The sequence below is a fragment of the Lactuca saligna genome, chromosome 3 (genome assembly GCF_052625555.1).
Source record: "Lactuca saligna cultivar CGN05327 chromosome 3, ASM5262555v1, whole genome shotgun sequence".
NCBI lineage: Eukaryota > Viridiplantae > Streptophyta > Magnoliopsida > Asterales > Asteraceae > Lactuca > Lactuca saligna.
In genome coordinates, this window is record NC_136419.1 from 18,938,812 (window position 1) to 18,951,484 (window position 12,673).

Sequence of the window (12,673 nt, forward strand, 5' to 3'; positions counted from 1 at the left end):
TATTATTCTCATTCATGAAAATTATAATTCAACATAATTTGCTTCTTAAATGGCGGCTGATAACACCAGATTATTTTTTCATTGTTTCTTACTTTTGTTATGGTGTACATCATTATGAGTAGTAATGTATGTAAATCATTTCATTTCGTCTCCAAATCAAATGATATGTAACCTTACCTCACTATGTTTATGCCTTCTCTTCTACTGCATCAATCAATCTCATGGGCTCACTAAACCTTAGCTTACTTGTGTGCTGTAAATTATTCACATTATTAATGTTTGTTAATTATTTGGATAAAACTGAAATCATCAATTGCTTGCTCTGACCAAATATTGTGTGGCACGTAAGAATAAATCTGATGGACCTTTTTCTCTTTCCGTTTGCTTGTAAGCATGTTCTTTAATTATAGCATTTTAAATTTGAATGTTATTTAATCTCTATATGCAATATTAATAATCTATCCTTATTTGACTAATTATTGATTTAAACTTCTCTAAAATCTCACTAGTTCATACGACCATACAATATTTAGGATTCTTATAATATCTCCATTCGTGACCATGTGCAACCCAAACTTTCATTTAGAAAATAGTTTCTCTTTCATCTAATTTACAAGTGGCCAACTGAGAGAAATAACCATTTCGAATTTGGTCTCTTGTATCAAACGGGTCGGTTGTTGTCTGTTTTTGTTATTATTTTAATGGTGTCTTTATTGTTTTTTATGAGCAATTAGTTGCAAAAAAGTATTGATCAGGGTACTCATAGATCTCCAAATAAATTTCCAGAACATATTTTTAATAGTATCGGTCATAAATCTTCATTGATAAATACAAATTAATGATTATCATGAGGCAAACATGATGGTTAATAACAAACGACCATTGATTATAGCATCATTGGGAAACATATTTAACGAATGAATTGATAATGATTGATTATCATTATATGATTGTTCTGTCAAAGAATCAGATGAAGTGAATTGAGATTGAAGATCTAAATCGAGAAAATGAAAGTGAACGGATTTAATCTTCGAACAAGGCAATCCAGAATATTAAAACGACAATCATGAATCGATCCAAAATAGACAATCAAGACTATTCAAATCATGTGAGATCTGGACTCAATCGATGGCTTAAAATAATATTGTAACCGAGCAACATGTCAAATAATTGGGCTTTTAATCTAATAAACTCAATATACCAAGATCATTGGGCGGAATCATAAGTAATTGGGTTCAAATAGTGAATTTTCAAATACATATGAACATAATTCATGGTGAATAGTAGCTAGAAAACTAAGAACACGAGATTCCAAGAATTGAGAAACTCAACAACTATTGAATCTTCAATTGAATTATTTAAGAATTTGTCCAATCAAGATCGGTCCTAGAACAAATCGCGTAGATCTTCAAGACACGACTATAATACCAAGTGTAAGGAAATAAAACCCAGATTTGTCATTTGGAAATTAAGAACGACATAATCGAAAAAAATATGAATCATATGATTTTGGATGAGGAAAGAGATTACACGAGCATACTTACATATTCGAGTGATGTTGGAAGTCTCATTTATGTTATGGTCTTCAGTAGATTTGCTCCGGCTCATACCATTAATGAGGTAATTAGGTTTATTAGGTAATCCAAAATATATTTATTGGGAAAGTGGAATATGTGTTACAATCAAGTGGGATGTGTTACAGACTCGGACCATGGTAGTGATGTGGTCAAACTGTAAAAGGAATATCACTTACATGTTGCATCTTAACTTTATTTGGATGTATATAAGTTGGAAGTCAACATTGCAACCTACTATTTCCTTGTCTACAATTGAAACATGGTATATTTTAATGATTGGTGCATTAAAATAGTGCATATGGTTATACATTATCGTTTAGAGTCTTGGAATAAAGGTGGAGAAACCTATCATGTTTTATGATAGTCAAAGTGCTTTATATCTTGTAAAGAATACGGTCTATCACGAAAAAACAAAACATACTGATGTAAAACTAAATCTCATCAAAGATGTTTTTGAAGAAAAAATGTTTTCTTTTCAAAAGATAAATACCAAGGAGAAGCCAACTAACATGTTTACAAAGTCGTCGCCCATAGAGAGGTTCAAGCTTTGCGTGGACTTACTAGATGTTCACAAGCGTTAAGTCCCTATGGGATACATTGATGAGAGAGAGAGAGAGAGAGAGAGAGAGAGAGAGAGAGAGAGAGAGAGAGAGAGAGAGAGAGAGAGAGAGAGCGCTAGGGTTTGATGTTGTAATATACTATCGTTTTGCAAGTTTGTGAATAAGATACTCCTTCCTATTGATGGATGTACGTCATATTGATCAAACCATGTAAATATTGCGTTTTTGTGTGATTATTCTTGTTTTTCTTCCCGACACCAATTAAAGACTAGTTGCGACTGGTTTTAAGAGCCAACTTAAGCTTGAAACCAATCAACCTGCAAGGCTACAACCTGAGACCAATCCAGGTTTATAAACTTGTAACGTGGGGAAATCCTCCATGGGGATCCTAGTTTTTTGTTTTGTTGGGGGTGGGGATTGCGACAAATTTTTCATACCCGACGAGGATGGCAATGATTACGGGAATGGAGGTAGGCATGACAATTGATGATATAACATGACAAAAATACATGACACAAAACGAAAATGAGACGAAAATGAAATTCAACTTCTTGTTCACTTTGTGTTCATATCAAGTATAAAAAAGACAATGTCGTGTCATGTTGTGTTTGTGTTCAAAATTCAACACGACATTGACACGATTTAACATTTATTTGTCGTGTTTGTTGTGTTATATACGATTAATTATTAATTAAATAAACTATTTGTTATTTCTTTTATCGTTTTCATGTCGTGTCATCTTTGTTGTTTTTTCATTGATTTGTTTTCGTGTTAGTTAAAACAACACGACATCGTGTTGTGTCGTGTTACATAAAACCTTATCGTATCGTATCGTATCAGACAAAAACACGATATGATTGCCCAATTCGCCACCCCTAGATGGAAGTGAGGATTCAGTTATGAGGATAGAGAATGCTATACCCGTTCATAAAATTGTTTTTTACTTGATCAAACAAATAAGAATCAAAATCACATGGTGAAAGTACGTAGACGCACACAATTTTTTTTTTATAAGTTTGATTCTCTACAATTTGTAGACGATGAAGAAAAAGATCGAAGTAAAGACAATATAGATAAAATCAAGCTAAACACATAAATAAATGAATAATACTATTTTCATTACTTTCGTTCATAACAACAAATAATAACAATCCCTGAACATCATCTATATTGACGATACATCTTTGATCGAAAAAATAATAATTTGGAGTTTATCGATATATTTGTTGAAAATAAAACAAAAGATAAAACATCAATTATGGTAATAACGAAGACAATAACAATGATATCAAGAATGACTTAATCTTTGTAATAACGTTATTATTGACTCAACAAAATAATAATGCCTCTAGATAGAATATGTTTATTAAAATAAAATTAAGAGAAAGCATGATCTGAAAATACACGTTAATATTAATTATGAATCTACACATTAACTCCAAAAGTGATTTATACCACCACATGATCGATATGATGCACCCTTTGGCCTACCATGAAAACATCCCTCTACCATACGATCGCATTGGGTTTGCATCGACAAAATTTAGATGAATTATTGCACAATAAATATATCAATCCTCTCTAGTTTTGTCTCGTAAACCCAAGTGCAAGTAAATCTTGATTTGTGCCAATGAAGTCGTAGTTACCTCCTGTGTTCAAATCAAAACTGATGGACCCACCACCACCACCACCACCGCCCTCCGTTTTGATCTTCATTTCTTCCTTTACTGTTGTGGGCCCCTTCTTGCCATCGTGGCTAAATTTAGAAACATTCTCTTGCCTTCCTTCTCCATTTAAATTGTCCATGAGATCCGAAAGGGCTAAGTTGAAGTTGGTTAGTTCAGCTCGTGTTGCTTCAAGATTGCCAGATGAGTTCATGTCAAGTGAGAGGCTTTTTTGAGCATTCTCTAAGATTCCTTGCAAGTATTTTCCTTGAGTTTCTATTCTCATTTGTAGTTTCTTCTGTACCTAATGAGTGTTTCATTACACATGTGAAAATGACTAAGACACCCTTCGATATACAAGTTAATGCCATTAAATAGTAATTGTGATGATGGAGATAAGAGCAATATAAGACTTAACTATTTTCTTTAGTGATTAAACTTTTATATATTTTTGACCGTTTAAAAAGACCATTTTCATGGTTTGAAAATGCATAAAATAACTACATACTTTCGTTAGTTTATCAATTTAGCCACTGGAATATTATGTTTTATGATTATTGTTAATCACTATAGAAAACAGTTACGTGGTCAAATCAATAAAATGGTGAAAATAATAGGTTGTGGTCTTTTCTCTTTTGAATTTAATAGTAAAAATAAGCAATCAGACAACTTTCTGAAATAGGAATCTTTCCTAAAATAGAAATCGGATTTTGGTGAGGCATATTGTGACAGAAAACGATGCAATTTGAACTGAAGAAGAAATTGTTATATACCTCAAACTGCTCTTGTAACCTTTTTTGTGCTTCAATCTGGCATAGCAGTGCATCTGCAATAGGTATATCTCTGTATACGAAATAAATAAATAAATAAATAAAAAGCTATTCAGATTGAGATTCTTTTAAGCTGAATTAAATATGATGGAACATATGAGAAACGATGCATACACTGGTTCGTGATTAGCTCTCAAAGAATTGGAGCTTGTGCCTGTCGAATGCAGATTGTAGTGTTCATAGGAATCACCTAAATGATCAAATAACCATGAGAAATACTGAAAAAAAAAACGTGTGAAATCGATGAAAGATCAAAATGTGATCGATGCTTACCACTGTTTTCATTGTTCGGATCACCATTGTTTTGCTTCTTTGCCTGCTGTCCAAGTCTATATTTCTATAAACATAAAACAAGACTCCAAAGTTTTAAAGTTTAAATAACAAATCAAACTTAATGAAATTAACTTCATGTTTGACTTTATGAGTGTCAAACGCTGACTTTCAACTTCAAAATCCACAAGAACCGGTTTGATGTTGTAGAAGAAACTAGCGAACTAAATCCGATTATGTAAATAATGTTGGATTTGAATCGTGTGTAAACAGAAAACGATTAGAATCGAAGTCGAATTTGAATTCGTGTAGTTCAAGATTTGACTTTCCAAGTCTAAAACGTGAAGTTCTTGGGATTGATGAAGAGTGTGAAACTCTACCTGTAAATGGCTCTTCAAATGGTATAATGTCAACCCCTTTAATCCCATCAATCTCAGCACCGATTTAGGAGTTGCTTCTGGAAAAACAAACCCAACATTAGTTTCGAATCGCATCAGAATTTTCTTACAAATTTCAAATCGAGAACGCTTATAATACGTCGTAGTCTTCATATTAGCATTCAAAAACCAATTTAACCTGCAATTCTTTTGTTGGGTTGATTATGGATATAAAGATTCTTGATCCCATGAAGACGTAATCGGAAAATTAAATTTGAAAAAAGCAGACATTTTTCACAATCTGGAAAATGGTCCATAAAGACCAAAACTTTTCAATTGTTTGAACAATCTTGGATTCTGGGCATTGGGAGACTTCTGATCAAGATTAAGAATCTCATCAAGATTAGTCAAATTCAATGAACAGAAGCCTTTGACCAATTGGAAACTCAAAATTGAGTCATTTAGCTTTAAAAACTTTAAAAAGTCGAATAACCCACAAGTTTAAACACGTAAACCAACCAGTTTAATCAGTTTTTATTCTCAAAAACAGAAAGATTAAGACATTATTTATGATCAAAGATTTTAAAAGAGAAAACAGAGAGACTCACTATCAGGGCCACCAAGTTTAGTAACAGCATCAACAAATCTATCATGAAGATCAGCAGTCCATCTGAGCCTTGGCTTTGGGTCTCTTGTCATCACCACCCCACCACTCTCAAACTCAAAACACCCACCACCACCACCACCACCACCGCCACCACCGCCGTATCTGCCGTCCATTTGAATACAACTATCACCACACCACCACTTTCTTTCACCAGTACCCACCAAAACCTCGATTATGCTCTTTTCCCAAAAATTCAACTTCTCCCACTACCAAGTTTCTTTATTTGTTTTTCGACTTTTCTTTTCTTTTTTTTTCTTTGTCCCCTTTGGGAATTTTGTTTATTTATGGATGGGTTCTTTCTTTTGTACAACAAAGACAGAGAGAAAGAAGCAACCACAGAATGAATTCCCTACACTCAAAAGGTAAAAGTGCTAAAAGTTTCAAAGATATATACACCGATACATCATGTATCTATATAAATTCTTTGAGGACTTATTGAAGTTAAATGGGGAGACTATATGCTTTGGAAGACAAGAATAAATTTGGGAACCAAAGTTAACTAAACAAATGGAGCTTTCTCATGAGATATTAGAATCTTGAAAAACAATAATATCTTAAAATTATAATTAGATTAAATTAATAATGTGTTACATGTGCAACGAAGGAGAGTTAAGACTTAAGATTATGTTATTACACAATCATCTATGAGGTTTAATGATATTATCAAAAATACCCCCTACTTCCAAGAATTTCACAACTTTCACCTAATCTTGTGTGATTATCATATGACCCTAATACCCTTTTTTTCTTACTATTTCTTTGGAATGGGTGAACCAAATTGATGTCTCATGTATAGGTTCCGAATCTTCTATTCTGTATTGCAATATCTTTCCCAACTCACTATAGCTTTGAATTTTCGGAAAAGAAATTCCTTACATGTGAAAAGACTAAGATGCCCATAACTTTTATAGGATTGGATGGTTAGGTCCACACTGTTTCATTATCTTTCTTATTTGGTCCATTCATAATGTTCTACTTTTGTTAGTAAATCTATTATGTGGTTTGGTATAATGCCAATGAATCTACCAATACCATTGGTCCATTGGTATGCCTCTGTACCAATATCGAAGCACCATGCTACACACAAAACACAAGTTTTTGACAATCAAAGAAGAAAAGAACCAAACACATGTTAATCGTCCTTTTTAAGTATACTTCCAAAGTATGCACAATGTATTACTTAGATATTGATCTTATAGGAATGCTTGCATCGAATAGCTTAAAATTGAGGGGTTTGAAAGGGTAATTAAAGCAAATCATTACCATCATTGCCTCCAAGCTCCATCAACTACAAAAAGTTGAATTGCTTCATATTTTAGTTGATTATAGACCAGATAAACCAACTTTTGACTAATTATTTGAATAAATAGGAGTGTGAAATTCAGTTAGTTTCTTCTCCACTATTTTAGGTTCCATTTAAAATGGTAAATTGCAAAAGATAACAACATATTTTATTTTTGCTATCAATAAAGATACATACTATAATTTTATCCCATAGTTGCAAGTTACTTAGAATTTCTATCCGTAATGACAAAATGCTTATATTTCGGTAATAGCAATGTTTAACTTAGAACTTATAAAAGAGAAATTAAATTACCTCCTACCTTTATGCATACAATTATTCCTACCCACTAAAGTTATGACAAATCATCATTCAATTTAATTGTAATTGATATATTCCTAATATAATCTTAATGAGTTAGTTAAAAAAATATGGAATGATGATACTTGTCATAATTTTATTGGATAGGAACATTTGTAGGCATAAAAAGTAGGAAGCTTTTTACGAATAATAATACTAATATGTAATCTATGGCCATGCTTCTTGTAATCACTTTTTTTTAGATAAAATCATCAATTATCTTAAAGAAGAAAGTTTTAACATGCTATGTGGTATTGTACCCAGAATTAAAAGGAATGTAGCATGATGTATAGCATTGGATAACTACATAGAATATATTCTTTCCGCTTGCTATAGCAAGTTTAGAGAAAATAAATTGCCGAATAACATGGATGATAAAATTTTAAACGATTGTTTAGTCACTTTTATTTAGAAGGATGTGTTTCTATAAGTTAGGAAGCTAAATTGAATAATATGACAAAGTAAGGGCCTAAAAGGAACTTTTTACTAATGTTAATGCTGTTTTAGGATAGTTTAAGAGTTGTACCTATACTTTGGTATTTTTCTTTTTTTCACCAAACTTCAAAAGTATAATATCAACATTAGCCATCAAAGTGTCCAACTACCTAAAAGGCCTGTCTGATTTGTGATGCTAATGGAAAAGTAACTCGGATATCATAATTCATGAAAATAGTAGATTTTTGGTTGGATTTTCGTTTAGGTGTTATTTTGTTAGCTCCCTAATGTTAAGGTTATGTGTTTTGACTGAAATACTATAGAGTATATATGAGCCATATGAAGGTACATGGATCATATGTCAAAAAATAATTGTTATCAACTTTTATGTAATGTTTTTTTATTGATTATTTTAATTAATATATACTTCAAATTTGAATTGTCTAAGTTAAGAAAAAAATGCATCTATTATTCTGGCAGCATCAAACATTAGTTTGTCTTTTGTGCCAATAAATAGTTTCCGATAGTTTATATTTTGGAGTTTGAAGCTCGCTAAAATCACATATCCCTAGTTATTTTTGCTTGGGGTTTCATTAGAATTTTAAAAAACCAGAGGGTGTAAAATGAATATTTTTGTACTTCCAAAATCTATGACAATGTAACAGAAGCTCTCCATTAAAGACAAATGGCTAAAACCCAATGACAACAAGTATTCCACCTTGATGGTTTTGCATTCAATGTAATGATGTATTATATATAATTTGCATACAGTTTTATATATTTCAGTTATAATCACTTCAATTATATTTATATTAATTACATACTATGAACAATATGTTTTCTACGACATGTCTTAATTTAAATCACCCAAAAGGAATCTTAATAAATCAAAAGAATCAAATAACAAGATTGATTCTCTTTCACAAGATTGTTTTGTTTTACTGTCATTCCAATAAGAAACAAAATTGTTTTGATAAATAAGTGTTGATTTTATTACTAAACATAGAATATAATATTTCTTTCTACTTGAGCAAAATGCACGCTTTCACCACATCTCTCTTTTTCCCGTTAGCCCAACGTTATATCATTTCCTTCTTATTGTCTCCTTATTTAGGAAATGGTCACTCCTTCAGTGTTCTATTTCTTTAAAATAAAATGTATAAAAGTATAAAGAAATATTATATTTTATTTTCATTAATTCAAAATAAAATAATCATAAATACATAATAGTAATTAAAAAGCACGTCGCTCTGAATTCCCATCCAAATTTGGGTTTGAGTTCTTGTCCAAATCCGTGTCTGATTTCTTATCCAAATCATCGTCGACAGTATTTAGCTAAGTTACGTAAATATGTTCCACCAAATCAATATGTACCTTGTGGTGCGTATCTCGTTTTATTACTTCCATTTTGTTTTCTATCTATTACGGCAAACCAATTTCTACCACTTGAAACGATGGTAAAATTTTGTTTTTATTGTAATGGTATATCTCCTTTATTTGGTGTTATGTAATATGATGTAATATGATGCATACATATATTAAGTATTGTATTTTTTAGGGTGCCATTATCGTTCGGGTTTTTGATTATTTAATGCTCGTTCCACATCCTTTTTGTATCTGTCTTTATTCGTCTTAAATGTTTTCGTCATTTGTGTCACACCCCAAAACCGGAACGGCAGAAACGTTTGGGGGTGAAGGACGTCATGTACAGTATCACAACACATAATAATAGTAAACAAGCAAACAACATCATCAATTGCATTAATAATATAATTTAATACAAGTGTGTTCTGTATAGTTTATAAGACACAAAAAATGTAAATCAAAATACAAGATGAGTCTCGAATGCGCTCCATCTTCTCAAAAACTGGCATCGGTACCTGTCTACTGATGATATGAGAATATAAGTTATTTTGAAAGAGTTTATCAGCTTTAAAGCTGGTGAGTTCATAAGCATTTTAGTGTCATTATTTGTATCAAAATGTTGGTAACAGTGTTTGAAGAAAGGGTTTGTAGAAGTTTGTAGATGTTTGCAAATGTTTGCTAATGTTTGTAAATGTTTGTATCTACTAAAAGTAGCCTTCTACAAAGGCCCGAATGTTTTGTATGTTTGTTTATTGTAAAAGTGTGTAATTTTCCCAAGTGTAACTATCATTAACAAAATATAGTATATACATTACTGTATATGTGAGAATATCACAAAGTGAATGCAAAGGGGAAAATAATATAGTACTGTAGTGTTGTATTATAGTAACTATTGCTATACTAACAGTGGTGGAGCCAGGTTCAAAGTAAAAGGGTATCCCAAAAAAATTTCGGATGGCCTAATTTTTTTTTCGAGGTACTTCGGTTTCAGTTTTAAACCTAAACCTTAATCGAATCCTTAAATAACCTAAAGTCATATTATATAAACATGAAGTCGAAGTATCTTTTGATACTTGAAGCGATGTGGGAATAAAAGTAGATATCAAATGAAGAATCAAGATAACAAGTTAATATAATAGACGAAATTGGCTAAATTTACATGTGTTTGGCGATGTGGGATAGATTAGTTGGGAAAATAAAAATAAAAGGTAAACAAAGAAAATGTAAGGAGGGAGATTTGATCCTTAGACCTCTACTTCAATATGCTAGCGCCTTATCCAGCAGACCACATGTTTGTTTGGGTTTATAAGTGAAGGGAAACATATATATACACTATGTAAAACGAAATTTTGCTAAAAAGAATTACACTACCGAAATTTTTTTTGAGGGGTATCCCGGGCTACCCCGGGATCTACATTGGATCCGCCCATGTATACTAACTACCTTAAACCATATTTTTATCAAGGTATAATGTGATTTGATTGTACCATACTATCGACTAAAAACACGACGATGAAAAACGTCAGAAGTAATGACATTTGGCACCTGAAGACCTGCAGGTCCCACTGTAGCTAGCAACAAGGTGTAGGATAGTCAATCTGGTATAGATCTATACGCAAACTCACACTCTCCCTCCAGGAGACTCTGGATACAAAACGAGCCATGGCAGTGATGACATGCCCCAAAACAGTGGTTCACATTTATGTTATAGTATACTTGTATATGTATTGTATGTACTAGTGTAGTGAATGTATTGTTTCTCATTATAGTATTCTCTATCTGTTTCTCTTCATAGTATCGTTGTATAGTTTCATATAATAGTAAGTTCTCTTAGTTTCTCATCATAGTATAGTTGTATAGTTTCTCATAATAGTAAGTATTGACTCATGAATGAACTGACTCTTTGTATGCTTCATTAAACTAGAAGTAATGAGTAGTATATCCCTAAACTATACCTATTATAGTTTACTAGTAGAATTGTTTGTATGAATGAATGTATTGAACTGAGATAAAAGCCTTTATATCTATACATATATACATAATATATAACTAAGGATCCAACGACACTCAGAAAAACAACAGGGTACTCTAAGTCCACAACCAAATAAGGAACAGGAAATAAAGTGAGTTGTCAGTCCTAAGTCCTTCAATCCTTACTTATATAACTATATATGTATTAGACATGGTTTTGACAATATATAAGTTTGAAAGTTGTAAAAGAAAAGGTTTGGAATATAAAAGTGAGTTTGATAAGGAGTTTAACACGTAAAAGAGTTTGATAAACAGTTTGAAGTAATTTGATTGATAAAACAGTTAAAAGTATAGTAAATCCATTTGTTTGATAGTTATTAATCACATGTTATTGATATAATAACTATAATGATCCAACTTGTATCCCCCCCCCCCCTAAAAGCATTTAAAAGGTTGATCAAGGGGTATGAACTCACCTGTAGTGAGTGGATTGGATGAACAAGTGGTGTAAGATGCTAGGTGTCAAGTGAAGATTTGAGCACACACAAGGATCTTGGTTAGCACATAATGACACATATATGCATCTAATTAGTGATTAAACAACTAATTTAACAAGTATAGGTACCCTAGAGCATGGAAAACACTTTGATTCAAGTGTTATAAGTACTAAAGGGTTGCATCTAAGGGTTGTAGGGGTGTACCATTGAGTTTACGACCCAAGAGCAAACTCTCTGTGAGTTTATGGCCTAAGGTTTGCGGCCCTAATGGGTTTACCATCGTAAACCCATGGTGGCTTCTACGATTTTGATGTTTAAGGTCCTTAGTTCACGTTGGAAGTGTTCTAGACCAATATCTAAGCCTTAGGAAGGAGTGGTGGCACAGATGCACCACTTATTAGTGTTTACGGCCCAAGGAGATTGCCTTGGCCCTAAACACCATATGTTCTTGAGTTTCTTGATGTTTTCTAAGGGTTTAACAAGTTATTTAAGCATATAACTAGTTAAGAGTAGTGTACTTACTTATAGGAAGCTTGTAAGAGTGTTTAAAGCCCAAGAACAGTAGTGTGTGTTCTTGGTGAAATGAAGAACACTTGAAGATCTATGAAAAAGAAAGGATTTCATGGATGAAATCATGTATAACCATTAGATAAGTAGTTGTAAAAACAAATCAAGAGAAGAAATGCTTACATTTTTGGAAGATCGGATTGAAGATCTTATGATCTTGAGAGGGAATTGGATGTTCTTGAGCTTGAAAGGAAGAAATGGTGAAGAAAAGGTGTAAACTCATGCATATAGCATGAGTTCATGACCAATGT

At 32.2% G+C, this 12,673-nt stretch overlaps 1 protein-coding gene across 1 annotated transcript; it reads right to left on the reverse strand.

Moving 5' to 3' along the window:
* Positions 1 to 3,420: 3,420 nt before the first annotated feature.
* On the reverse strand, positions 3,421 to 6,408 carry LOC145034641 (myb family transcription factor PHL11-like). Its single transcript, XM_078983104.1, has 6 exons — positions 5,887 to 6,408; positions 5,282 to 5,358; positions 4,905 to 4,968; positions 4,746 to 4,821; positions 4,575 to 4,644; positions 3,421 to 4,105 (listed from the first exon to the last, which is right to left on the reverse strand). Exons 1-6 carry the CDS (start codon positions 6,056 to 6,058, stop codon positions 3,719 to 3,721), a joined length of 846 nt encoding a protein of 281 aa, XP_078839230.1. The 5' UTR covers positions 6,059 to 6,408; the 3' UTR covers positions 3,421 to 3,718.
* Between the last annotated feature and the right edge of the window lie 6,265 nt (positions 6,409 to 12,673).

Bases quoted from the DNA above. Each gene is read 5' to 3' on its own strand.
- LOC145034641 (XM_078983104.1), bottom strand. From the start codon at position 6,058: ATGGACGGCAGATACGGCGGTGGTGGCGGTGGTGGTGGTGGTGGTGGT. The intron at 5,359-5,886 runs GTGAGTCTCTCT...TTGTTTTTCCAG, and splicing joins TAAACTTGGTGGCCCTGATA to AAGCAACTCCTAAATCGGTG. The intron at 4,106-4,574 runs GTATATAACAAT...AACACTCATTAG, and splicing joins GGTTACAAGAGCAGTTTGAG to GTACAGAAGAAACTACAAAT.